This window comes from Chlorocebus sabaeus, chromosome 21, assembly GCF_047675955.1.
Source record: "Chlorocebus sabaeus isolate Y175 chromosome 21, mChlSab1.0.hap1, whole genome shotgun sequence".
Lineage (NCBI taxonomy): Eukaryota > Metazoa > Chordata > Mammalia > Primates > Cercopithecidae > Chlorocebus > Chlorocebus sabaeus.
This window is the reverse complement of record NC_132924.1, coordinates 39,661,326-39,688,547: the sequence shown is the minus strand read 5'-3', so window position 1 is coordinate 39,688,547 and position 27,222 is coordinate 39,661,326. Positions and strand designations below refer to the sequence as shown.

The 27,222-nt window shown below is 39.9% G+C and overlaps 1 protein-coding gene across 1 annotated transcript in view; it reads right to left on the bottom strand.

The window, feature by feature from the left end:
• RAPGEF5 (Rap guanine nucleotide exchange factor 5) overlaps positions 1–27,222 on the bottom strand; it is a 238,961-nt gene that overhangs the window by 15,185 nt on the left and 196,554 nt on the right. The window contains exons 15-23 of the mRNA XM_007981904.3: positions 25,308–25,338; positions 24,256–24,334; positions 21,803–21,952; positions 17,778–17,875; positions 13,931–14,053; positions 12,102–12,280; positions 7,076–7,166; positions 3,700–3,750; positions 2,800–2,887 (exon numbers count right to left, since the gene is read on the bottom strand). Of these exons, the coding sequence (XP_007980095.3) occupies positions 2,800–2,887; positions 3,700–3,750; positions 7,076–7,166; positions 12,102–12,280; positions 13,931–14,053; positions 17,778–17,875; positions 21,803–21,952; positions 24,256–24,334; positions 25,308–25,338 (890 nt within the window). The remainder of the gene's footprint in view (positions 1–2,799; positions 2,888–3,699; positions 3,751–7,075; positions 7,167–12,101; positions 12,281–13,930; positions 14,054–17,777; positions 17,876–21,802; positions 21,953–24,255; positions 24,335–25,307; positions 25,339–27,222) is intronic.

The window sequence follows — 27,222 nt, the reverse complement described above, 5'->3', positions numbered from 1 at the left end:
GGGTGCTGACCAGGTGAGAGGGGAGAGAGGCTGGAAGGGGTTGCAGCCTGGGAGAAAGGGAAGAGTTAAACTGACTACAGGTTTCGATGCAGTTGAATGGCAGGTGCATGACACGGAAGGTAAGAGAGAGAAACAAATGAGAGGTTGGGCTGAAAAAACCTAGGATGTCAGAATTTAAGTCATGGGACAAGAAGCAGTTTTGGGGTATGAGAAATTAGCAACTGCCAGGCCTCTTTCACCTGGAGACACCTGAACACACCCCAAACATCTGAACTAGAACTGCTCCATGAAATGACTTTGAAGAGATGGCAAGTGGAAGAGGAGGAAGAAACATTCAGGAGTCCCAACATTCCTTTCCTTCAGAGACCCGCACAAATCTGCAACAATAAACTCCACTCTAAGACACATACACGAAACCCACCACAGGGACCCCAGTTTATCCTCAAACAACGAGATGATTCACTCCATCTCCAAAAATAGCACATGATATACGATTCCTTAGATCCTTAGCTCAGCTGGATCTTCTCCCCAGCACTTAGTGCTTCCCATTCGTCCCTTTCTGACCAAGAGTCCACACCACGGTAAGGGGAAAGTACATCAAAAGGCAAGACATTCAAATAAGAGAGAGGAAGACTGAGGGCTAGAAGGATTCTCAGGTAATCCACTTACTTCATAATCTGCAGGCTTATTGGGAACTGAGTTTCAAAAAATGCAGCATAGGGGGCCTAATCCTTCCTAAACACCAAGGAGTTCAATTTGGTCCCATTTTTCTAATTAAAAGCTACTCAAAGTAGGAAGCACAAGAGAGGAGGGGAAAAAGAGCTTTCACTAAAAACTAAGTTGGTTGTTCTAAAATAGTTCACTGCAACTTTAAATTATATGATTAAAAAAGCTTAAGAATTAATGTTGTATATTTTTGCCAAATGTCTCATCTTAGGCATAATATACATTTTTTATATTTTCATCACATTTTCTTTGGACATTATTTCAGACAAAAACAGTAACTTTAAATACCATGAAGTACTAATACTACACGTTTTTATAATAATGAAAAATTAGAGAAAGGAAAACTAAGTGCTTATTGAAATTCAAGGAAGCTTCTAATAAGAAAATAACAAATGTTTATTTCTTATTCTTTTGAAATGAGTAAATGTGTTTTCAGTAGAAAAAGGGAAATTTGTCTGGCTGCCAACAGAGGTCTCGATAAACTCAGCAGAGCAGAAAATTGCATCCAAGCTAAAATGTAAGTGTGAGACACTTGACTGCATTAAATATTTTGGGGGAAAACCACTAATACATGGCAGAAGGCTCTGTTCATATCTAATGAAGTTAAAGAAATATTGTCAACTAATTTCTCATTACCTTAAAAGTATGTATTGTTTCAAAATTTTTTCTTCCTACAATCAGTTCCTTTCCTACATCTGTCCTACTTTCTATTGTCTTTATTTGTGTCTAAATGACCCTAAGTGTTACTTCCCACCTGCCCCCTCCCACCCTCTAATTGAAGGTGTTTTATTCCACAAATAAGAAGCACAGACCTGAATACACTTCTCTTAAAAGAAAATAAATATGAAGAGTCAAATAAACTTTTAAATTATTATTTGGGCACCGCAGTGTCTCTTTCACGCATTTGTATTTAACAGAATCTTTTCAGCTGGATGAAGCATCTGTGCATATCTATCTCCATTGTCCTAATATTATATTCTTGTTTCATAGAGATTCTTGCTTCATATTCGATGAAAGAAGACTCAGTGAGTAGCTACAGGATGTACAGCAGCTCACAATAATTTTCCAAGCTCTGGCTGTTCTTGAGAGAAACTGAAGAGGAAATGTCAGCTTTACAGGGTAGGCGAAGGGCATAGGGGGTGGTGGCAATGGGAGGAAGTGGAGAATGAGGATGGCCAGGCCAACCAGCAGTCCAGTTCCCAAATAGCTCATTTCCAGAATCACGTGTATGGGTCCAGCCATCGGGGCCTAGCTCAGCGTAAGTTACAAGCCTCTGAAGAGGCTGGAAGAAAGAGTATTCCTACAAAACCTCTCGAAGGAACCAAAATATGGCCACGGATAATGCCCAAACCCTTTCCCTGGCAAGTATACAGGTAAAGACTTACACTGAATGTCAGGGATATACACCGGATTAAAAAGAGTTTCCTTTTATTAATCCCCTCAGTTTCAAAGCAAGATTACTGAGATCTCATCGATAAATTTAACATGTTTCATGACGAATTATTTGGTGCTTAGTGGAGCGTGGTCAGTGGAGTAACTTGCAGCTATCAAAACCTTTCCCAACTCAATTCCACTGCTGAAAAAAGGAAGTACGCTTCTCCATCAACACTTTTCAAATGCTATATTGCTTGTATTGACCAAAGGTACTTCTCCTACAACAGCAAATTGTGGGCTGCGTCTCTTAAGTTTAGGTTGCAAAAATAGAATATGATTGATTACCATTTGGGTTCTTTATGCCAGCCTTATTCTTGGTTGAATTCAGTGGATAGTTAGCTCAAAGAAAATAATACAGGGCTTAGAAGTAGAGTAAAAGAAAAACACAAACGTTTCCAGTGCCAAGTTTTGTGAGTCAAGTGAAAACGCTTTGGTGTTTGCTCAAACACAGTTATGTATTCTAGGTATCTCAAAGATAACCAGCTATTTTAAAAACAATCACAAGGAAACATAATTAGGTCTGAAAGTCAAAATAACTGTAAAGAGACAAACTGAGAGTCCCTTTTTTGCCCTCAATAGTTAGAGTAATACATTTCTAGAAGATGAAATTACATGGCATAAAAGATAGAAAATCATTACCTTTAAGCAATAAGGGCATGAAAGGGATTTTTGGTGGCTTCATCTTTTTGAATGCATCTCTGTAGGCTTTGTGATTTAGGGAAGGATCCTGCCGAACCAAGCAGATTACAAAGAGAAAGAAAAATCAATGTGCTATAGAAACAATTCTAAATCCACTTTTGCTATACAATTTGAACATGACTTAGATATAGAGAGATTCCTCCTAAGAACAAAGTAGATAAAGGTTTCCTAGGAGAATAAACTCACTAAATTAGGGCTGGAAATCTAGGCAATGAATGAAACTCAAGTTATTGGTTTACAATAAAGGGAAATGACCACAAATGAGAGACATCTTTTGATTGCCCTATTATTTTCCTCAAAGAGCTCCTTTAAGTACAGTTTCCTCTGCATAATATATGTCATGAGTTAACCCAAAGTCTCCTGTTAGATACGGTACCAAGAAAATCTGTCATTGTAACACACAGACAATGCAGAGAAAACAAGAGAATACTGTTTTATTGTACTCTAAAAAGAAACTATAATTTAAAAAAATCTCAATCTGAGAAATTGTAAAAAGGAGAAAAGGGAAAAAGAATAATGCATGAGACACTAATTGCATGCTAAATTAGTTATACTGATTAATTTTGCAGGCTTTGAAATGGACTATACTTAAAAGCCTGCCTTCTGAAAAATAACACTAAAAAGACTATTTTCACTACCTTTTTAGAAGGAGAGGAAGAAGCATTAACAGTCAACTTGCTTCCCTCCATAAGAAGCAAAACTAGTTTCATATACAAGTAAACTAGTCTAGGTAGGCTACCTGACACGGTAGAGTACAAATACCAACCACTGTAATGTAGAAAGAAACTAGACCCTAGCGATTATTTTGAAGAATAAGTCCCCTTTGGCTCAACTACTTACTGTTAAACTTTCAAGTTCAGAGAAAAGTTTCTTAAACTTCCCAGGGATTTTCTAAAAAACAAACACAAACAAAAAACAGAAGGTCACAGAAGATGGTTATTTTCAGAGGCGTCGAAGGGAGTTTTCATTACGTTATTTGTGCCACACTTCTGAACATAAATACCTCTATCATCTGTTCTACCCTGATTGCTTCTCATTATACAATTTTCATCATCCCTTAATGTGATCTTCCTTAGGAATGCTGCTTAAAACAGCTTAAAATAACAGCCACATGATTCAGGAATCTAGTTGGTTAGACATTCCACATACTGGTGGTCCATTTAATAAAACCTTAGATTTCAGTTCCATACCCTACCTTTGACAAATGCCCTCGTCTTCTTAATAGTCTTCCTGAGTGGGAAATAATTATGTTGGCTGACATTCTTAGCATAAATGATGTAATTTTATTTCACAGCATTGGGCTAAATAGCGAAGGGCCAGGAAGACCTTAAGTGACGAAGCCTGCACTTTAATGAGTGGAATCACTGAACTGAGGAGCTCAACCATAACACGTACCATGCAAAGTGACAGGGGATAGAAGCATAGGCCATCCTCCCAAATAAAAATTCAGGCCTAAGGAAGAAGGGCCTGGAATGTTCCAGCCTGCCTTTAACATGGCTAAGTAAAAAATTGGGTGCCTTTCAATATTGACTTAGTAATATTTGTGGTAAACAGCACACATTTAAAGGCAGCCTGAGTTTGAACTCTGACTCTGCCCTTTCTAGCTATGTGGTTTGGTGTGAGTCAGCAAGCTCTGGGATCTGTTTCTTCAGCTGAAGATGTAGGGACCACTCATGAAAAGTACACGGTCCTTGGCTGGTGCTTAACAAATGCCAGCTATTAACACTAACAACAAAGCTTAAGAAGATATTTCTGGGATTTTCAGTTTCTTTTTTGTTTGTTTGTTTTTTGAGGCGGAGTCTCGCTCTGTCGCCCAGGCTGGAGTGCAGTGGCCAGATCTCAGCTCACTGCAAGCTCCGCCTCCCGGGTTCACGCCATTCTCCTGCCTCAGCCTCCTGAGTAGCTGGGACTACAGGCGCCTGCCACTTTGCCTGGCTAGTTTTTTGTATTTTTTAGTAGAGACGGGGTTTCACCGTGTTAGCCCGGATGGTCTCGATCTCCTGACCTCGTGATCCGCCCGTCTCGGCCCCCCAAAGTGCTGGGATTACAGGCTTGAGCCACCGCGCCCGGCCAGGGATTTTCGGTTTCTAAAATGAATCAAAACAATGAGACAACTCCTACAATAATTAGACTTTTACATTATTTAGAGATAGATTTTTTTCAATGTGATAATTTTGGATCTGGACTCAGTTTATCACAGCAAACCGGTAGTTTAATCTGTTTGGAAACTACACACACACCCCCGCAACGAACAGAGGACAAATTAAATGAGAAGATACAAAATAGAGGTATTTGCAACTGATTCCAGTCTTTCTTCTGAGCTGCCTACCTGAGTCTGTGGCACATCCCTCACAAATGTGCCAGTGGCACCTCAAATTCAACACGTCCGAAGTTGAACTAAGTGATCTACTTCCAGAGGTCAGCCATGGAACAAATTAGCCATGAGCTACTTTTAGGACGTCAAGTTTTATTGGATTGCTGCCACGCCCCTTCATTTGTGCACATGCTACAGCTGCTGTTTCACGCCAGTGGCCGAGTTGAGCAGCTGCAACTGAGACCATGTGGCCTGCACAGCCTAAACATTTCTCCTCGCTGGCCCTTTACCAAAGCAGTTTACTGACCTCTGATCTATTTCTTTAAACCTACTTCTTTTCCTGTATTATCTATTTGGAAGTGTGATCACTTTCCATTCACCCAGTCACCAGACCTGGAGATCTTGCAGTCACCTCTGCCTGAGATACCCATCCCCACACTCCAGTAACTCCCAGCTGGACCTGGAAGGTGCTGCAGCTTGAGGCTTCTCATTCGAATTTTCTCAGCCACCCAGCGGCAGAATGAGTCCCTCCTCTTGCTCTGCCCTGGTCCAAGACTTCTGTCACCGCAGGCACGCTCAGTTCTCATGTAGCCATCCCCTGTCTGCCATGGCACTGATGCACTGCCCTGCACGTAGCAGGCAGTCAATGTGCAGATTAAACATAAGCTAGTTGAATCTAATTGAGTTATTTCTCCTCTCAATGTTTTCAAATCAGTTTCATTCAAGGTTTAATTCAAACTTGCTCCCCACTGACCCTTGCCAGCCATTTGTTTTCCTCCTCCTCTAATGAACCATGGCATCTGTCACCTATCTCTTTCATCTTGCTTTGTGTGTGAAGGTCTTGTTTGCTGAAGCAGAGCAGGCAGGGCTTTCATTCCTTTTCTTTTGGGCCCCTTTAAGGAGCACTGACTCTGACCCTTGGGTCAGCACAGTGCATTCCTTCAGGGTACGATCCCTGACTGAAAGAAAGCAAATCCACAGGTTGCCCAAAGACCTATTCTGAGAAAAAGATAGCTGGCCTATCAGCTTTTCCCTTATAGGAGTCTGAGTAGGGAACCATGAAGAGAATGGCACAGTCAGTGATAGGAACTAAATCTGAGAGGACTGGGAGGGAGGCTGAGGAGACCACCGTGAGCCACGCGCAGGCTAGAGGCAGAGGCATCATGCTTAAAGAGCAATGATGAAATGGTACATAGGGAGGTAGCCAGTCAGGAAGGAAAGGAGAGCAAAGGAAACAAAAGCCCAAGGAAGGAAGGTGAGGGGACCATGAGTGAGGCAGAGCCCTACACCTGTGTCTGGCTAAGTTTAGGGGCCCCCCAGTTTCAGGTCTTCCCACATGAATGTCACAGTCCACACGTGAGACCTCGTGCGAACTTGAGTGGGCCTCTGCATCTCAGAACCCAAACAGCCTTCAGTGTGCAGAGCCAGGATGTGGGAGGTCTGACACTTTAGAACATTTTGTGGATCCTCTTTAAGAAAAAGAATATAAAATTACTTTGCTTTTGCAAATTTTACAAAAATATGCATCATCCATGTGAACACATTGCCAGGGGCCCTGCAAGTGAGAGACCATGAAGCTTAAACTAGTTAGCATCACAGCAAACGCACTTCTGAGCACACATCATCACGCAGGGAGTCTGTGGGGACCAGCCTGGAGTGGGACCCGCACGATCAGGCAGGACAGAGGAGAAGACTAATTCTAGCTGGGGAGCATGTTACCATTTTTATCTAGTTCGGACACATTATACAACCATTTAAAGACCATCTGATCAAAAAGATCCCTACCACCTTGACACGTGACTTTTAAACATTTTTAGTTTAGTGGCACTTATCTCATTTAATCCATGTAAATCACTTTATTTCCATTTTATGTGCCCCCCACCATGGGACTCCAAGGCTCACCTCCCAGGTCTGTGACAGTCGACTGACAGAAGCAGTGTTGAGACCCATCACGATGGCAAAGAAAGAATTCAGGTTTCTCTGGGCTTTGCAGCTATAAAATAAAGAGTAGAGGATACTTTGAGGAAACATTCTTTGCCCAGATAATCACAAAAGATAAAGCTGAAAAGACTCTCCTAGGCCACAGAGCTCAGGAATTCTGCTCTACGGCCTACGTTCCCCTTACTGCCCTTCAGCTGTCTCTAATGCCAAAGAAATGATTCCAAACACCGCAGCTCACCCTTACCTAAAGGAAAAGGTCTGTGCTCTTGACACCCTCCTGATATTTCACAATATTCCTCCTTTTAACCTATGTTGTGTGCATTTACAATTTCAACTGAGCATTCTTTTAAATTCATGTTTCTTTATATATGCCCCACTCTCCTTTTAACAGCTTACTAGTCCTGACTCCTTCATCAAAACACCTTTTTTCATTTTTTGACAGACAAGCCCTTCTCACCTCACAGGTCTAAGCTCTCCTTCCCATTAGATTTAGACACATCTTTGCTACCAACAAAATAGCTACTATAATATGTATATATTTTAAATATGGCATATATTAATGGGAATACTGTTCCACATTTCTCAGTTAAACAAGGAAATGAAATGTAAAATAAGATCACGTTGAGCTCCATTCGTTTCATGAGGCTATCCACTCTGCATAACATCCATCATGCCTAGAGACTTAACTGGTCAACATTCCACTAATTTCCAAAGCCGGCTAAGAGTGCTTGGAAAGGCAGGGGGAGCTCGGGATTTCAGGGCAGCCAGAACCGTCTGGGAATTCCAGGCACTCCTTCATCTGGAGAGCATTAGAAAACAGCCTCTCTGAGACAGGGCTTTAAAATAATAAAAAAATTACCCCAATTACCCTCCCTTGATCGTTTACTATGAAAAAATAAGAAGTACTTAGCAGTAAGCAGAGTGTGTTTCAGGGGCCTCGTGATGTTTATTTAGCTTCCCTCAGTTACCATCCCTTCTGACCTCTCCACCAATGTCTCACATGGAATCTGGGAATAGTGTAGATCCTGCCTGCTTCTTCAGTTAAATACCATGTTATGTTATATGCTATGGATTATTTACTATCATCATTAACAGCTATGTAATATTTTATCAAAAGAGCATATTATAGAACTTATTCCTCTATTGTGGAAAATGATTTTCAATTTTCCCTGTTACAAAGAATGCTGGAAAAAATTTCTTGTATATACAACTTTTTACTGTATTTATGATTTTTTTCCCCATTACGTTAGACTTCCAGTCATTCCATGATTGGTCAAAAGCTGTGAAGACATTAAAGGTTCTCGATACATATTACGAACTGCTGTCCCCCAAAGCTATACCGATCCCCAGTTGTACACACAGTGTATGAGATCACCTAGTTCAGAATCAGGAGAATGAACTGAGATGTGGAGTAAGTAGGGAGACCCACAGCAGCTGTGCTCTGGCAGGCCCCGCCTAAACTGGCCTGCCCAGAACTGGCCTCACAGGTTAGGTACTGCCTGAGTCCAGCTGCACACGGCTCCAAGCAAGGAAGGCTCAGGCCTGGGGTCATTCTAGAAGTTCCATCCCCAGGAACAGTGGAACCTGGAAAGGCCGTGCTGCCTCCACACCTCATGCCGAAGGTTATCTGGGGTGGGCACACATCTTGCGGGCACCTTGCTGCTGAGCCTCCATTGGGCACGGTCTGTCCCTCTCATGGTCCTCCTGTTCAGCTTTTGGCTCTGCCAGCAGTTCCTCAGTAAGTGTGAGGCCCTGTACCTTCATCCAAGCGACCCCTTTGTGCTTTTTTGCCAACTTTCTCCTGGGTAGACCCCGCTTGGTATATTCCATGAATAAACTAAAACAAGATACCTCCCAGTCTGTGATTGGAAAACCTACCTGCATTTGAGAATCATTGCTTTCACATGGTGACTCCCCTTCCTCCTGCTCTTCACTTCCCTCATTTTACTTTTTCTGACCCTTCACAACCCTGAACGTTCCCACCAGCTAGAACAGACTTGAGTTAGTGCCATCTCCTGAGTTGATGTTCTGAAATACCAGGCTCCTCTGCAGAGGCTCTTGTGGTCAGTAAGAACTGCTCCATCCCCTGCGGGAAGCTCCTCAGTGGGAAGTCTCTCTTACCCCTGGGTCCCTTCACCTGAGGATATGATGGAGGCCCCACTGCTTATGCAATCCCTGCTAGACAGCAGGTCCCTTAAGGCTAGAGTACATGTCTAATCTTTTTTATATTCTGCCCATCGCCCAGGTGCCTAGTACACAGCAAGCCTTTTAAACAGTATTTGCTGAAGTAGAAAACAAGAACTTGTTGGGAAATGGTTTTATCATTATTCATTATAAAGATGTCTATTATTCTACTTTTTATTCAGCTTAATCTATCTATGTGAAATCTTAGAATTCCCATCATTTTTTCTTTTAGCTCCCCATGAACAATTTTCCTGGCCCATATAGCTTTCTTTCTTTGTCATATTTTAAGGAAAAAAAAACCCCACAAAAACACACATACAACTAACATCTAAATCTGTTAAGAAAAAAAGGAATTAATACAGACACCATTTCTGGAGAAGACAAATTGATACAGTGCAAATATGAGACACCATTCCAGGCTGGAATCCTCTGTGAGTGAGGGTCATTCATTCCATGACAAGAACAGACTGTCTGACACTAAACATTCCAGTTCAGCAAACACTCCTTTTGTCTTTGTGTGAGGAAATAAAATCCACTCAATCCACAGAGGTGGGGGATGGGGATGGTGAGAAGGAGGGGAAACATGAATATGCAAATAGGATGCCTCAGGCAGGAAAAACACTTCATGATTGTGGAAATGACTATTTTCCCTTGGTTATTCCTACTAGCGTGATTATAGGGAATTTAACATTATTTTCTGTTGGCATTCTGTTCCATGGGCTAGGGATAGAGACCAGTATCATAAAGCATTCAAGAGCATGGGCCATATGGAGAAGATGTGAATATACCCTGAGGACAGATATAATCTTATAGTGGGAACTGAGCTGGGTGGTGTCATCTTACTCCTTGGAACATTAATTTCCCACTTATTCACGTAATTAGCATTCATAAGAAAGCGTTTTACCCAAAAAAGCCTCACCTTTAGGAATTTTACAAGCCATTTTGGAACACAATGGCCAAATTTTTTAAAAACAGCATTCACCATAAAAGCAATCAATAAGATTTAGGCATATTTTGTTTTCTATCCTTCCATGCCCAGTCACACAAAATACCAGGTCAGGAACCTCCATGGTCTCTTGCCTAAGAAAAATTATCCTACTCTTGGGGTCTCTTTGCTATAGTTCAGTGTGCTAGTTTCAGACCAACCTTCCTGAAGGATAACTCTGATCATAACAGGCTCCTGCCCAAAAACTTAAAAAAAAAATCCCTTCTCCCTTCTCAATTCAGTTCAAACCCTTCAATCTGAAATTCAAGATCTTTTACAATTTGGTCCCATCTGTCTTTGCAGATCATTCTCCCACAATTTCCTTACAAATCCCCCTCCACTCTTAATCAGTCTCTGACCACAGGCTCTGCTTCATTGTCTCCACTGAGTCGACCTCCCACAGACAGTGTGCTCTTTTGAATTCCTACCTGTCACTTCCCACCCAGAATTCAAAGAGATGCAAAGACAACTTCCTTCACCAATGCTTTCCTCATCCTGCTTCCCAAACCCTTGGGGTATGAGCTCTCACTCCTCTAAAGCCCTCAACAGACTTAGATCTTCTTCTAGGGCATTCCTCCATTCTATTTTGCACAGGAGCCAGCTGAGGTATAGAATTACCCACTGACACACTGCAAGCCTCACAAAGGCAGGAACCGTGTGTAGATTCAGTCTGATTTCCCCACACTACCTTGTACACATCTGTACATATAAGTGATCGATATATACTTTCTGAATATGCTGCATTGACATGTACTTGAAAACTGTTTGATATAAAAACTACTTTGGAAGACAAAGGAGAAATAAAACTGGAAGCCCAGGAAGTAAAAGGAGCTGGCGAAGATTTTGATTCATGCTCCCTGCTTCTGCTGGGGAGCTGTCCAAAGAACAGACTCTTGATATGAATCTGATATTTTAAGAGATGCTCCTAGCAAGTTACTAAAATTTCATTCAACATTTACTGAGACATTGCTATTTACCAACTTCTGTACCATGCACCCAGGTATAATGATTGACAAGAAATATCCCCTGTTCTTTGAAAGCGAATATAGCCTAGTGAAGAAATCCTATATAAACAGATAAATTGAATAAATATAGTAAGTTTCCATAAGGTAAAAAGTATATGTGTGCGAGGGGAAGTAGAGGCAGTAGTGGAAGTAGTACCCCTGCATTTGAAAATCAGGGGTAACTTCAGGAAGGAAGTAATACTTGACTGAGGTCTTGAAGAACGGCAGCAATTTGCTGAATGCCAGTGGCCATTCTTGGCAAAGTCGACAAGTATTCACACTTGGAAGATGGTGCTCATGGGAGAGACAGACATTTAGAGTGGCTAGAGCATGGGGTGCACCCGGGGGTGAAGCTCAGGGGGTGGGGCCAGCCAGTGCAGGGCCTTTGAATGAATGAGTTCTCAAAAGTTCATACTCTGGGCCTCAAGGAGCAATGAACGGGTCCTACAATGTACCTGACGTGCAATGATTCCCACTTTTGCACATCATCATCTCCTTTTTTCTAGCCTCCTGTAGCTCACCCAGGCACCCTGTAGTTCAGCTGCAAGATGAAGGATGTGTGTACTGCCTGCTTATTAGTGCTGGAGGCAGAGAGCATACTGCTTCTGTCTGATATTTTGACATTTACTTTAAGGTATAAATACTTGAAATGCAAAGACATAAATATTCAAAAATGGACCTTTTCAGCCACTTGGTCATTTAACTCCATATTACATGTTTATATCCCAACCCTTATCACCATAAGACAAAAAGAAAAACAATGTGCTTTCTCAAGGAGACTAGAGGAATGGCACTTCTCACACTAGAAACTTACTGAGCCGCAATTTTGATGAATTTTTTCACCAGCTGCACTCGCTTGCCCAGCTGGCTGCAGAGCAGAATCTCCGTGGCCACCCAGAGCTGGACCTCATTGCATCTCTGGAGCAGAAGGCTGAGGTTTGCAGTGTGTTCCCCACTTCCCTGTCTGCTGAATGTGAAGTAGATCAGCTCTTGCTGAAAGAAAATGTATTCATGCCAGGGTTTATTTATAGCAAAGTATAGTTGATACAAAATTCGGTCAAATTTTAAGAGCTACTTCAGGTAGTCCCTCCCATATTATTAATATGCTAACGGAGAATATGGTGAACAGTAATATATTAAATTCAAAATGACTCAGTTTTAGAGGTGCCTCATTCAATAATGCTTTTTGTGATTTTTGTGTTTTATATAAGTGATTTTTCAGAATGTAAGGAAGACATCTTTATACACAAATCTAAGATATTCTGAAGTTTAAATCATAGGATAAATGGAATCCCCAAATTTCCGAACCTTGTCACGTTGAAAAATTCAAGTGAAAATGAACACTAGTACTACTAGTATTTGTTAAGGTGCACATCAGACCCTCACAGGTCTGTTCTCTAAGACAGTGGTCCTCAAATTTTGGTGTGAATCAGGATCACCTGGAGGACTGCTGAAGCACAGATTGCCGGATCTCACCCCTAGAACCTCTGATCCTGCAGGGGTGTGGAGGGGCCGGAAATCTGCATTTCTAACAAGTGCCCAAGTCCCGCTGATGATGCTGGTCTGAGTATCTGCTCTTTAAACACCGCTGATATAAAACATTGTCAAACCATAAATGGAAAGAGAATGAGATTAGGGCAAGGTCTAATAATTTATGAAAGCAAACAAGACCAGTAACTATTTATATAGATGGATCATGTGCAAAGCAATAGATTTGTTTTTAAATGTGTGTGTGCGTGTATGTGTGTTTTACAGAGGTAATCTACCTTCTTCCACTGCATAAGCAGGGATATATCCTAGTCTACTAACATTTCCAAAGACACAAGTCATTTAGCCTGAAGGAATTCACTACTTGCTCACATTCTGATCACAATATTGAAATCTGTTTAATGAGAAAATACGAGGACATTTGGGTCTCTAAATTGGGCGTGAGGTTCCTTCTTCAGAAGGAAAGGCCACTTCAGAATGAAAAATTTTACTACATGGCAAAACAAATGCAACATATGGTTGCAGAGGGCTCTAACATTTTTCATCTCTTGATTCCCGTGAGTGTTTCCTCTGGCCAAATGTACTCAAGAATTGTCGGTAGCATTTTGCTCCCAATCTATTGTTTTAAAAATGTCATAATCTGTCCTTAAGTGAAAAATTGATGGACATAAAAACTTGAAATATATCTAAAATTTTCAATAAAGTACTTTAAATCTTACAATGCAGTCTAAACTTGTAGAATGTTCTTAAGTTAAAAGATGCATATGTGTGTACATAAATAAATATGAATATGATTCTTGTACAACTATCATAAACTTTATGGAAAAAATAAACCTATCAATATCAAAGGTAAAATGGTTAATCAACCCCATTAGAGCCTCATCTCCAAATACATACATATATATTTATACATGTGAAATATAGCATATTTATACATTACACAAGCATATGCTCACACTTGGAACAAATAAAAGCATGCTTGCATATTCTGATTTTTTTAGACTTGAGTCAGTCTTTCAATATATTTAAAGTCCCCAAGTATCTTTTGGACCATGTTATTCTAGTATAATTTCATCACCGCACGCACTGATATTCTGCACAAAGAATTCACAGTTAAAACAGCATTTGTATTTTATCTTTTCACTCCTCACGTACCTCGTGAATTGAATTGAATAGACTCCAATCAAAATTCATTAATTCCAGAGCAAGATCCCAAGTGTTCATTCCCAAAATCCTCATCGACCTTTGCTGTGATTCCTCATTTTCTGCAAACGGGTTCTAAACCGACAGAAGCAAAAAGATCCTCAGTAATTCCCAAATGTTTTGCACTGCATTGGCTGGCTGTAGAAAGGCACTAGAAACCCAGATTAGCAAAGTAATCTTTTCTCTGAGTGCACTTAATATTTTCCCTGGTCTGTTCTCCTTCAGTGAGTTACAGCCAATTTAGGAAACGGTCTTGGAAATAGTAGAACGTGATCAATGATACTTCAGTGAGTTCGCCCGCTCCTCCCCCATCTCTCTCCCCCGCCCCCACGTGCACACATGCACGCACAAATCTGATTATAAAACACTGCCCTGGCAGACAGCATAATGAAAGTGAAAGCCCCGAAATCACTTTGGCTTCTGGTAAGAATTAATGTGCCAGCAGGGTTAGTATAAAAACAAACAAAAGAAATGTCATGGTGCACTTCAATAAAGACAGACATGGCGTTTACAGGAAATATGTTTAGCAAGTCTCATCCCAGACACACATTTACACATTTTATTAAAATGCCCATGGAAAGTAAAAAAACAAATTTAACATGAAATAAAAATTATTTCATTTATATCCCATGGTGGATTATTATTTTAAGCATCAACCACTTTCCCTATGTAAATAGGGCCTAACCACTATGAGGCTGGTAACAGTATTTCCTTAAGATATGGCATAAAAGTATTAGATGCCATCACAACTTTCAATCTATTTCACCACTAAAGTTATTAAAAAGATTATTTGGCATGTTTCCAAAATAGTTGATGTTTTCTAATGAAAATATAAATTCTCCCATTTGAAGCGTTAGATTTGAATAATAACTTTAAAACAAACAGAAGGAACCTTGCAACAATAAATGGCATAGTAGGATAAAGGGAATATTCCAGCTGCCAAATATTAATCCATATTTCTAAACTGAAAAATAAATTATTTGCATTTTAGAAGTTTTACATTGATGAAAAGTTTTCCTATTTTTTCTTTTTTTTTTTTTTTTTAAAACCTAGGCCGGGCACAGTGGCTCAAGCCTGTAATCCCAGCACTTTGGGAGGCTGAGATGGGCGGATCATGAGGTGAGGAGATCGAGACCATCCTGGCTAACACGATGAAACCCCGTCTCTACTAAAAAAAATACAAAAAACTAGCCGGGCGAGGTGGCGGGCGCCTGTAGTCCCAGCTACTCGGGAGGCTGAGGCAGGAGAATGGTGTGAACCCGGGAGGCGGAGCTTGCAGTGAGCCCAGATCGTGTCACTGCACTCCAGCCTGGGCGACAGAGCGAGACTCCATCTCAAAAAAAGAAAAGAAAAACCTAATGACTGAAGATCTTCACAGAGCTTTCCCACAGACTCAGTCCTCTCAGCAGCAGGTCAAGGTTCACTTTGTCTCTGTATCCCCAGCGTAGGACACAGTGTGGTGCTCAGAAAGCAATGACCAAATGAACCAGCTAACAAATTTTGAGGTGTTGAGGTGGAGGAAAAGCTGAGGTTTCTCAGGGATTGGTCTGGATAGGCTAAGACCAGACAGACTCTACTGCTGACTTTCAAAGAAAGACCCAGAGTGAGGAAGTAACACACATACCTGCTTAATAATTTAGAGGCGTCAGGAAATTTCTACTTGTTTTTTTGTGCCCATTTTCTCCCTAATTGGGTCCCTTACCCAACTTGAGTTATTAACTCTAGTTATTCAAGGTTGAATAACTCTAGTTATTCAAGGTTGTCCATTGCCCTTGCCAAGGAACATTAAATTTTTCTATCTCATTCCTTCAGTGCTCTAATTCCTGTTTTCTAAGAAGATTAATCTACGTGAAAGTGATAGTAGGTACTGGTGTTTTCATCTGTTATTCTTCCCTCACAATGTTAGATTTTAACTGACATCTTTTGGTGATGAAATATCTAAACCTATGATTCCAATAGGACAATTTTAGGTGGTGTGGGGAGTTGGCGGGGGAAGCTTTTGAGGTAGGATGGAGTCTGGCTTCTCTTGGAACATATTTCACAGCACCTATTTACTCCATCAAGGCATTGCCCAGGCCTGCCTTCTTTTCTGAATGTGGCCCTGGACAGTGGTAGATTGATCCATGGGGATGCACAGGAGGGAGCTGCCTGAGAAGGCCACATATGGGTGGCAGAGGATGAGTGGAAGATATTCAGAGTGGAATTTTCCTCTACACAACAAGCCTCGCAGTAGCTACATGTCAGATCATCCTCCTTCATGGGGAACGGTAAAATCAATCTCATTTTTACTCAAAAATGCTGCACAGCACCCAGTTGGTTATGTTTCACTGACAGAATTACACAGGACTTGCGGCCTGCTGAAGGACAGCCCAGGAAAGGTCCAAGTAAGGCATGTACAAATGAAAGGAACGCGCAGGGGCTTCAGAGTCAAACATAGAATTGCATTTAAAAATCGAAGCACTCTCCCTTACTTGGCTGTATGAAGCTAGAGTGGTTACTCAGCCTCTCTCCTGGGGTTACTAGAAGTGTTAAATGAGATACCGTATGTAAATTACTCAGTACACACAGATCTAGTAATAAGTGATTAACATTACTATGGTAGCTTAATATCCTGCAGACAATGTTACATAAAATGTCTTTCCAGTAGACATATATCTGGACGTAAAACTATTATCAGTAGTTTGGGTTAGCCTACATGGTATGCTGGTTTCTCAACTATACATACAACAGGAGCCAGTGAGAAAGACTCACCCCAGCGATGGCTCCATGAAGAGATGGGGACTCTGAGTTTCAGATACAACCGCAATCTGCTAGAGCCCACTTTTTCTAAATGACAGATCTGAAGCCTGGTCCTGCTATTCAGAAACCAACCCCAGGACTGAAGTCTTTAGGAACCACAGCAGCAATGAAATCATCCACTTAGGCATAAGTGTTCTTAAATTTTGGACTGAAAGTAACTTAAAGTGCGTGTTCTACATTTCTCCAGACTCTTTCTCTTCAGTGGCAGCTGATGCCCCTTCACCATGACCTCGTTCTACACACAGAAGGCAGATCATCCATGCTTTTCTTCAAGGGAATGGAACCAGGTGTACCAAACATACTGAAACAAAGGTCTCTTTCTCCTTAAATCCACCTAGGATGCATTTCTCAGCCTCATCTCCGTATACTCACCGAAAAAGAAGAAATGAAATTAAAATTCGATGGGAGAAGGAGTCACTTGTCTCAAATCCCTTATTTCAGGGGCTCAGAAAGGGTTTCACTTAGGCAGGGTTTAGCATTCCTCAAGTGGGATTGGATTGAATTGAATTGCTTGACCCCTTTTTGATTTGTAAAAGTACTGTTACTTGGGAACTACATCATTGGATAAGGGAAGAAATAATTTAATTTTTTAACATTCATTATAAACACATAAAAATTATGCTTTGAGTCTGACATTTATGTGGTGTGTGCGTTCTGAATAGCAGGACCATTCCATTTTTTTCTTTTTTTTTAGACAAAGTCCTATCCTGTCACCCAGGCTGGAGTGCAATGATGAGATCACAACTCACTGCAGCCTCGACCTCCTGGGCTCAAGAGATCCTCCCACCTCAGCACACACCTAGGGACAGCAGGTGTGTACTACTATGCCCAGCTAATTTTTAAATTTTTTTGTAGAGACAGGGTCGCAAACTTCTAAGCTGGTCTCAAACTTCTGAGCTCAAGCCATCTTCCTGTCTTGGACTCCCAAAGTGCTCGGATTACAGGTATGAGCCACCTCACCTGGCCTGTTTGTTTCAAATACAAGGCTGAAGGTCCTTACCAAAGTGTCCGCCAGGTCTTTCCGATAGACATATATCCGACCAGATGCCTCGAGGGATTTGGAGATGACTAAGTCATTCGGCTGAAGTTCATGCTTTCCTTTATTTGAAAAAAAAAAAAAAAGGAATAATCAGAAATATAAGAGTAGCAGCAGTAGGCCTACACAGTACACTTAAGTGAAACTGCCAAAGAAAAATACTTAAAAGTAAATAGAACTTAAAGTGGATTAATTCAGTTCTGCACACTCTATACAATGACAACAGTGGCATCACGAACAGCTCTCACTGCTCAGTGGCCAGAAAGTGGAGTCCTCTTGAAGTTCTTTCCTATAACATTTAGTCATTGTTTGGAACATAGAACAGTTTAAGAGAAAAAGTAAAATTTACTCATCTAAGATAACAATACCATGTTAACACTGGTTACATTTAGGTCTATTTTTGTTCTGATTTTTATATAACTGTGTGTATATATACACACACAAATTGCATTGATTTGCAATGATTTATGCATACGCATTTGTAATTATTGTGGGTACACATATACATTTGCAATTATTCCATAATTTTATATTCTGATATTCTTATAAGCACTTTATCCACTTAACAAAATTATTTACATATGTCATATTTAATTGGTTATATAATAGTTCATTATACCATCATTTAATCTTTCCTCTATTGTTTAACATTTAATGGTTAATTTTTTTGGTCATATAAATTAGATGGCATGATGTATGTTAAGTACTGGCACGGGGCCTGGCACATAACTGGGGTTTGGTAGATGGGATCTATTATTATATCAGCCATAATATATATTGCTGAAGTCAACATCTTTATGTTTTAATCTTTGTCTGCTTATAAATGATTTTCTTAAGACGGACTCCCAGTATTAGAATTACTAGGTCAAAGGGAATGAAAATTTTTTAAGTTTTTGATACAAGCTACCAAATCGTTTCTGATTTTTATTTTTTAAAAAAGACAATATATTTTCCTAAAAAATAGGTATAAAACTTGCACACTGACCAACACTGATCATTACTTTTTTTTCTGAGATGGAGTTGCGCTCTGTCACCCAGGCTGGAGAGCACTCATGCAATCTCAGCTCACTGCAACCTCTGCTTTCTGGGTTCAAGCGATTCTCCCACCTCAGCCTCCCGAGTAGCTGAGATTACAGGTGCCTACTACCACGTCTGGCTAATTTTGTATTTTCAGTAGAGATGGAGTTTCACCATGTTGTCTAGGCTGACCGTGAACTCCTGACCTCAAGTGATCCACCTGCCTTGGCCTCCCAGAGTGCTGGGATTACAGGCATGAGCCACCGCGCCCAGCCTGGTCAATACTTTTGATAAGTTTACTATTTTGCTAATACAAAAAGTAGATTCTCTGTTTACTTTGTGTTTCTTAACTAGTAGGTTGAGTATTTTTCATATATTCCTCTTCTATCTTATTTCTCTTGATGAAAATTATTCCTATCCTTTGACCATTTTCTACCACAGTTGGAGCCCTCTTAAAACATAATAGCTTTCTTCCTAGAAAATGCCCTCCTCCTAACTACAAAATGCATATAGGAGTAGACTAAAGCCATATTAAAGTTTATTTCACTGTGACACCATCAGCTTCTCCTAAGGTAGCTGTTCGGTTATCCAGCATGATTGGGAAATGCAATATTCCATATGCCTTTTCTAGATAATTGACCCAAATGCAAAGTGTTGTTTTGAACATTTCTGTTTAATACAGAGTACACAAATAATAATCTAATATATTCTTTATGGCCCAGCATTATAAAGATCCACAGTACTATAATGTTGGGCTGGTGACATGTATAGTGGATGCTGTCACACGGCCGGGTTCTGAAGTTTCATCTCCTGGGTGCCATCTGCTCCTTCTTTGTTCAGCTATAATTTCCTGCAGCCCTTTCTGTGCCTATGTATACCTTAAATCTGAATTTATGAGAGCCATTCACACTTTATAGAATAAAATGTCATAACTTTCTGATAGCATTTTTCTATTTGCTGAGAAATAGTTTTCCCCTTATTTTCAGGTTTGTCACTATACTATGAAAGATTAAAACTGATAGAATTTTAACCTCTGAATAACTGGGTAGTCTATTGTTACTACATACATATAACTACCCTGGGTAAAAAACAGCTAAAAACCTACCAAAGCTATGAGAATGATACTATTGTTCCTTTTAAAAAATCCATAAAACCTCCAACATCTCTGACATCTTAAAACTTTTTTTTGACAAAAATAAAGAAAAAACTCACCATTTCTTTTTGAAGTAGCACTAAAATATAATTTATTAAAAATGATGTAATTAGAACAAGGAATGCATTAAGCTCTTGAGTTTGTTTTCTTCGTTAAAACATTATTGTTTGGGGGATAAAAAGATGCAGGAAGAAAGGTTCCCTACAGACAACAACAACAAAAAAAAGGTAGAGGATGGAAAATAATGGCACATTGCCAAATCTGTGGGATAATTCAAGAGATATGCTGATATTTCTAGTGATGATTAGCAATGGGTCTATACACATTACAACGCTATTGCCCATCCTGATGAATCTAATTTAATAGAGTGTGAAAATGGTATTTCACAGCCACCAAATAGATATTGGGCAGTGAAAGAGCCGTTCATTAATTGCCAGCTTCTCATGAGGCCCTGGGTTGACTCTCAGTCAGTTCCCAAAGGAGACGGGTCTCAGTTTTCCTGCAAAGTTCATTCAGCTCTTCCTTCTCTGGCACCTTCTGTCTGAATGGGGACCCCAGGATCACTCTCTGTAATGGTACTACCTTGAGAGGCAGATGCTCAAGCTTAATACTGCTTAATTAAGCAGTATTGATAAAGCTTAATACTGTTTAAAATCCTTTTATATTTTTGGTCACTTGAAAATTAAATACACATTTATCATACCTATTTGAAATACATTATCAAAAATCGAACCACTTTCTGATTAAAATTCATTTAGCCCATATGTTTCTCAAATTCTTTTTTCTAGATCATGTTTTGCTAAGATATACAATTAGAGCCCTGGGAGATGGGGGAGGGATTCTTATGTATTAGGCCCAGGGAGAAGGGCTTCATTTGCATATGTCATCAGCCAGCTTGTAGGACCATTTTACCTGCCTGTGAGCAACAAAGCCATAGGAACAAGATACTTTACCCTCAAGTATATTCTGATACTCATTTCCCAACTGGAGAATGATAACAAAGGGTAAACAGGAATGCAGTTTATCTGCTCCCCTCCCCCGCCCGCATCTCTGGTTGATTAGTCCACACAGTGCTCACGTCTTTCAACTACTGATGCTAAGTCACTTTCTTTGTATTTTTTCTCAGGGTTAAGGAGATATTAAATAAAGATTGCAAACCAAAAAAGGAGGCCAGCAACACAGATCTGACAGGCTCCAGTGAAAACGAAGGGGTCTGTTCAAACCGCACAGATCAATAGTGTCAGCTTGTAATCTGTGTGATCTTATTCAAAACAGACAATAAACCATTCTCTGAGGATAAATAAGGCCCAACAGAAGGAGAAGCTGTAACCAGGCCTCACTCCCCACGTCCACCTAAAGGAATATTGCTGTGTGAGCTTTCAGCTTATTGTACAGTTTGTCTTTCTTTCAATAGGGAGTCTTTAACTATTAAACTGTCAGCCCTCAATAGGACTGGTTCAAGGCCATCTTTCCTTTTTTTCCCCCCTAAAGTAATTTCACTCTTTAGCAATTTCCCAAGTTAATTTAAATAGGAAAATAGAAGGCTTATCTAGAGTATAAAATATGAAAAGCTTTATAATGTATTTCAAAACACTGGCATGCCTCTCTATTCAGTTCTTGGGGAGGAAATTCAGTATCCCACAGTACCCAACTGTTGTCATGGAAACACTTCTGGTAGGCAGCTTCTTATTGTTACTGTGGTCATCCAGCTGCGGGTCCAGAAGGGAGGAGCTGCACTTTTACCCTACAAAAATGCCAACTCCCTCCTTTTGAAGGAGATCAGTGAAAGATTAATATTCAAGGGTAGAAAACAACTTACCTCCAGAGAATGTGATGGCCACCAGAGCCAGATCCTCTTCAGCATACTGGATCTTTTCTGCGACGAATTTTAGGATCTCTTGGGCTGTACTGGAAACTTTTGCCTTCACACTGACATAGGAGTGCTCTGTTATATACACGTGGCAGAAAACTGCACAAGTGAAAAGAATTGTTTGGAAACAGAACAGTGACTTTTCCAAATCAAGGCACCTTGATCAACTTTTCTAAATCAACCCACCTTGCTATTCTCTTCAGTATAACACATATAGAGTTAGATTTTTTATATAGGCACATGAGCGCCTGAGGGTATATGTCTATGAATGTGTGCTTGCAAACACATGAAACTCAGATGTTATAAAGCTAGCCAACAAGCACGAGTAGTATTTAATCTTTTCATTCTGTAATGAGAGACCCGAGTCATACAAGTGTGTACTCATTGTAGAAACCATCTGACCATCATACAGTGGAATCTGTGGTGCACAGACTGTATTTTTAAATCCCTTCTTTGACAGTTGCTGAGATCTCCCAAAGCTGCATATTAAAGTGTCTAATTCATAAATTTTTCCTTTACACTCCATTTCAGGACAATCTCAGTGGCCCAATCAAGAACACCGTATTTTGCTATTAGAATTCTCATAAGTTTATCTAAAAATCTGTCATCTGCTTTGGTTTTTGAGCTCAGTTTTCTCAATCATTTAAGAATGACTCCATTTCTCCCACCAAGGTAGTGACGAATTTAGTTTCCAAATGGAGGTCATATTTCTAGCCTTTTTAATTTCCTTTTTTATTGTCTGTGGTGCTAATAATTATTACTAGGACATTATCACTGTCAGGGTGAATGGGTCCTGAAAAATGTTTTCTTTATGATATTAATAGCAGAAGCTGTTTTAATAGCAATGGAAGTAACTGACACATTGCCTCTTACATCAGCTACTATAAATGTATAAAATGCACCAGCTTCTTTCCAGTAGACAGAAGGACAATAATATACTTAGATATTCTACTCTTTGGTGTTGCAAAAAAAAATTGAGAGTGAAGCTTCTGGAGAAATTTTACATGCAGTTTAAATATCACCACAAAAATAAATCCAGGAATGTTTTCGTAGAAATACAAATGAAGCAAAAGTCTAACTATGAGTTTATATGTATAGAACCTGAAAGTAAACACACCACCAGGAGACACTTGACATATTTGGTTTGGTTGGGTATGTCACTAAAACAATAGCATGTAACAAATAGTTGTTTTGTATTTTGCCAACTGACTAGCCAGAGAGAAAAAGGCTTTCCTCCTTCCATAGAAAGATGGAATTTTTAAGCAAGGCAAAATCTGTCTATAAACTACTATATGTGGGGTAAGTTTACATCTTGCTAAATAAACTGATAAACAAAAAGAGGCTGGGGGCCTTGAAATACTTTCCCTTTTTGCAGCTTAGCTTGGAAAACTATATGATGAAACTTCAAGACAAATGGGCAAGGAAGGTCAGTAACAAAGGAATTAGGAAGTTAGATAATTTTGTTTTCTCTTTCACTTGGTACGGATGACACTTAATATGAGTCAACAGAACCATCTATCAGCAGCATTATATACAAACACTATCTAAAGGAATAAGCATCCTTGTGGCTTCTTTTACAAGTTCCAGAAATTGGGCAAATATTAAATGATCACACTCAGAATTTCAGCATATGAAGAAAGATGAGTCAAAAGAGAGAGTCTGTGAGTCACAATTGCATTAACATTTTAATTTGCTGTGTTTTCCAGCTCTGCACTTGACTCAACCTCTATCTAAAAGAAGAAAACCATTGTTAATATTTCTTGTTCCTCTTTAAAACATTAACATAGAAAAGCACTTCAGCATCTTCAGGGTTCTAAAAAGGTGTTTCCCCTTGTGTTGGATGAACAGCCCTCTTCAGGGGAAGCCATGAGCCTCTTCTACAAAAATAAGCAGTGACTGAGGACACAGCAGATGGGCGGCACTGCCCACACAGCCTGACCTTGCAGGAGCTTCTACCGTACAGCCTTCTCTCCATTATTCTCTCTAAGAGTTTCTTGTCATGGACTGACTCAGCCCAAATCTGCACATTGACTTTGGTGATCCTTCCAGTTAGTCATAGGCAATGGGCTGATGAAGGCAGGGAGAAGATGGTTCTAGGAGAAAATGTTGAGTTTCCTGTTCATTTTTACCCCTTCTCAAAAATGCAAGGAGGCTCTAGGCATTGTCTCCTTTCCTTGTTTCCCAAATTATAAGCATCCTTGTTGCTTGGGACAGTATTATGTGATCTAAGAAAACTATAATGCTCAAAGAAAGAAAAGAAAAACATGCTATTTGATGCTAACATGCTTATCTGAGGGGTGACAGCTAGAAATGAAGGTTAGTCAGACTGATATGCCAATGTAGGAGAAAAATGGTGGCTAACTGCTACCTACTCCCAAACCCTCACTTCAAACCATACTCACTTTCCTCTGTTTCAGTCACAGTTCCTCTATGCTGGAGCCAGTTCTCCTTAAGACTGAATTGGTGGAAAAGGGCTTTATTCTGTGAGATTGGAGAAAGAGAACAATGAATGAATGCATTCCTGCCCTTTGGAAAACCATAGCTGTTTACAACATGTTCCAAAAGAGCCAGCCAATTTTTTTTTAAAATGTGAAATCCACCCATCCAATCTTAGAGAAATAAACTGGGAGTCACCCCAACTAATGCAAATGGTGGTGGAGATTCTGAGCAATCTGATGGGCCTGGGCTAAGGCCAGCAGCAGGCCAAACGTCCTTATATTTATTCCCTGCAACATGACTTTTCACATCTGGCTATTACAAACATCCACAGTCTCCTGAGATAAACATGATTTCCCCATTCCAACATGAATCTGTAAGGTATAGTTATCACAATCTGATCCTCTGCTATTACATTTTTCACAGAAGCAACTTTGAGATGGTTTCAATACCTCTGCTATAGTACAATGACTTTCCTGAGGGACACAGGCATACTATTCATTATGATTATCCACCTGATATAGCTGTGTCTCCAAAACTTGTGCCTGATATCTCAGTCCATATTTCCCCCTTATCAAATTGGACTGAGAACACATTCCCACTTGCTACCTTCTCTTTCTGTTGTATTAAAAGTGCAAATATTTTCCTTATAAGACTTCTTTCCTCTTAGAGTCAAGATTCCTCCTACCTGGATTTTTTTTTTTTTTTGACATAAACATCTTAAAATTCAAATTTATATCACTCCAGGGACAGCAGGAAGCCCTGAGACTCTAAAATGCACCACAAAATCAGCAGAATGTCAAAAAGTCAAGGATACACAGCTAAAATCGGATCTGCACCAGCACAGGAATAACTAAAGCAAAGCAGGAAAGCGCAGGGAAGCTGCAACCCCAGGCGCCCCGCCTTGTCGGGTTCCGCTCGAGGCAGTATTCATTTTAATTTTGAAACACGCCAAGGGAGGCAAGGCAAGGTCTCCAAACCAGATCACCTAATTTTAGGTATAGAAGCATCTGCTTACCTTTTTTTGTGGTGAATATTCATCCACAGTGCTGAAAGGAAAAATGCCAAGAAGTCAGTCTTTGTCCCAAACCCAGAATAATGCAGTTATTGTTATGGAAGACTAATTTTCCAGCACTAGGCAGAGGATTTTGCTCTTTAAAAAAGATAAAACACAGTATTCATTAATTCACTATGTACAACACACTTGACATTGGGCTCTGAATTTCAAATGAGTCAGGAAGTAAAGAAGTTATGGATTCAACAGATGTATTTTGCCTTCTACCCACAGAAAGTGAAGCTCAGAAGTGAGGGAGGAACTGGATCAGTCCATAGACATAAGTTTTCTCACACAGTGATAGTGATAGATTTTAGGTGAAATTACTGCTATTTAGATAGCTAAGTCATTCAGCCAAGGTACATCTTTTCCAGGATGTGTCTCTGTGTGGTGGAACTGGGAACACTCTGTCCATCTCTGATCATCTCCACAGATTCCCACCTTCAAGTGCCCTCTGAACGCCACCTCCACTTACAAAGGAGCCAGTACCGGGGCCAATTTCATACATCATTAGGTGAACTATAAATTAAAGGTATGAGTCTTACTCTCAGAAAGGAACACTTTCTCCTCTATTTGTGTACTGGGGCTAGAGAAAAAAAAAGTCACGAGTTTTACATTTAGGGCTTGAATCTTATTCTAGAATCTAAAGCTATTTCATAATCTTATAAAAATAGGCAAGAATCATTTCTTTTTTTTTTTTTTTTTTTTTTTTTGAGACATAGTCTAACTCTCTCACCCAGGCTAGAGTGCCGTGGCGTGATCACTGTTCACTGCAGCCTTGACCTCCAGGGCTCAAGTGATCCTCCTGCCTCAGCCTCCCAAGTAGCTGGAACTACAGGCATGTACCACCATGCCCAGCTAAGTTTCTGTTTTTGGTAGAGGTGGGGTCTCACTATGTTGTCCAGGGTGGTCTTAAACTCCTAAACTCTTGGACACAAGTGATTCTCCCACCTCCACCTCCCAAAGTGCTGGGATTACAGGTGTGAGTCACTGTGCCAACCAAGAATCATTTATTTATGTCATTTTCTTATTTTATTCTATTATTTACCATTTTTGTGTAGGTTTTTAAAATGGAATGTATTAAATTTCCATTAATGTATTTGATGAAATATGTTCACATGTATTAAAACATGAATTAAAGTTTCCCAGCTATAACAGGTCTGCCTCATAGCACAGAGCAACTTCCATATGGGGGATTATTTTGATGACAAGGTTGTCCTTTTTTTCCTTGTTTGATTTCATTTATTAGTTAATATTTTCATATAAGTCTTAGGCTGTGGAAACTTAACATAATGTAGACTGTAACAGAAGAAGACCACCAACATTTACAACATTCATCTCTAAGGTACTGTGCTAACTTGCACTTTACTTTCAAATCTCTCAGTGTAAGATTCTGATGATTGAGGACTGAAGTATACACACGGTTTGCTACCTAAGATTAATTTATACAGATATTTCACTTGCAATGAGGTCTCCCTTTACTAAAACTAAGTCAAGCTTTAAATGACAAATTAGTCATCTGAAAGGCTTGAATTAACACTTTCCATGAGAGGTGCAATTTGTGACTGTTGAAACCGTTAACAGAAGCTTTTCACAACTTGACAATAAATGTGCTTTATGTTTATGAAATATACACTGTAAATCAGAAAACAAGTTTTCCTTTTAGATGAACTCTGCGGCTAAACCTGAAAACTGAATGACTTGATGTTTTCTTTACCAAAATGAGTAAGGGGACTTAATGGTAATATCACTAATAGTAAAGTTGGGTGTTGCCAATCTGAAAGATTAATGACAGATACCTAGGGGACACTTAGACATGCCAAGAGTCATTGAGTAAATGGCTCTTTAAAATCTTTCTAAATTGAAAATGAAACCTCAG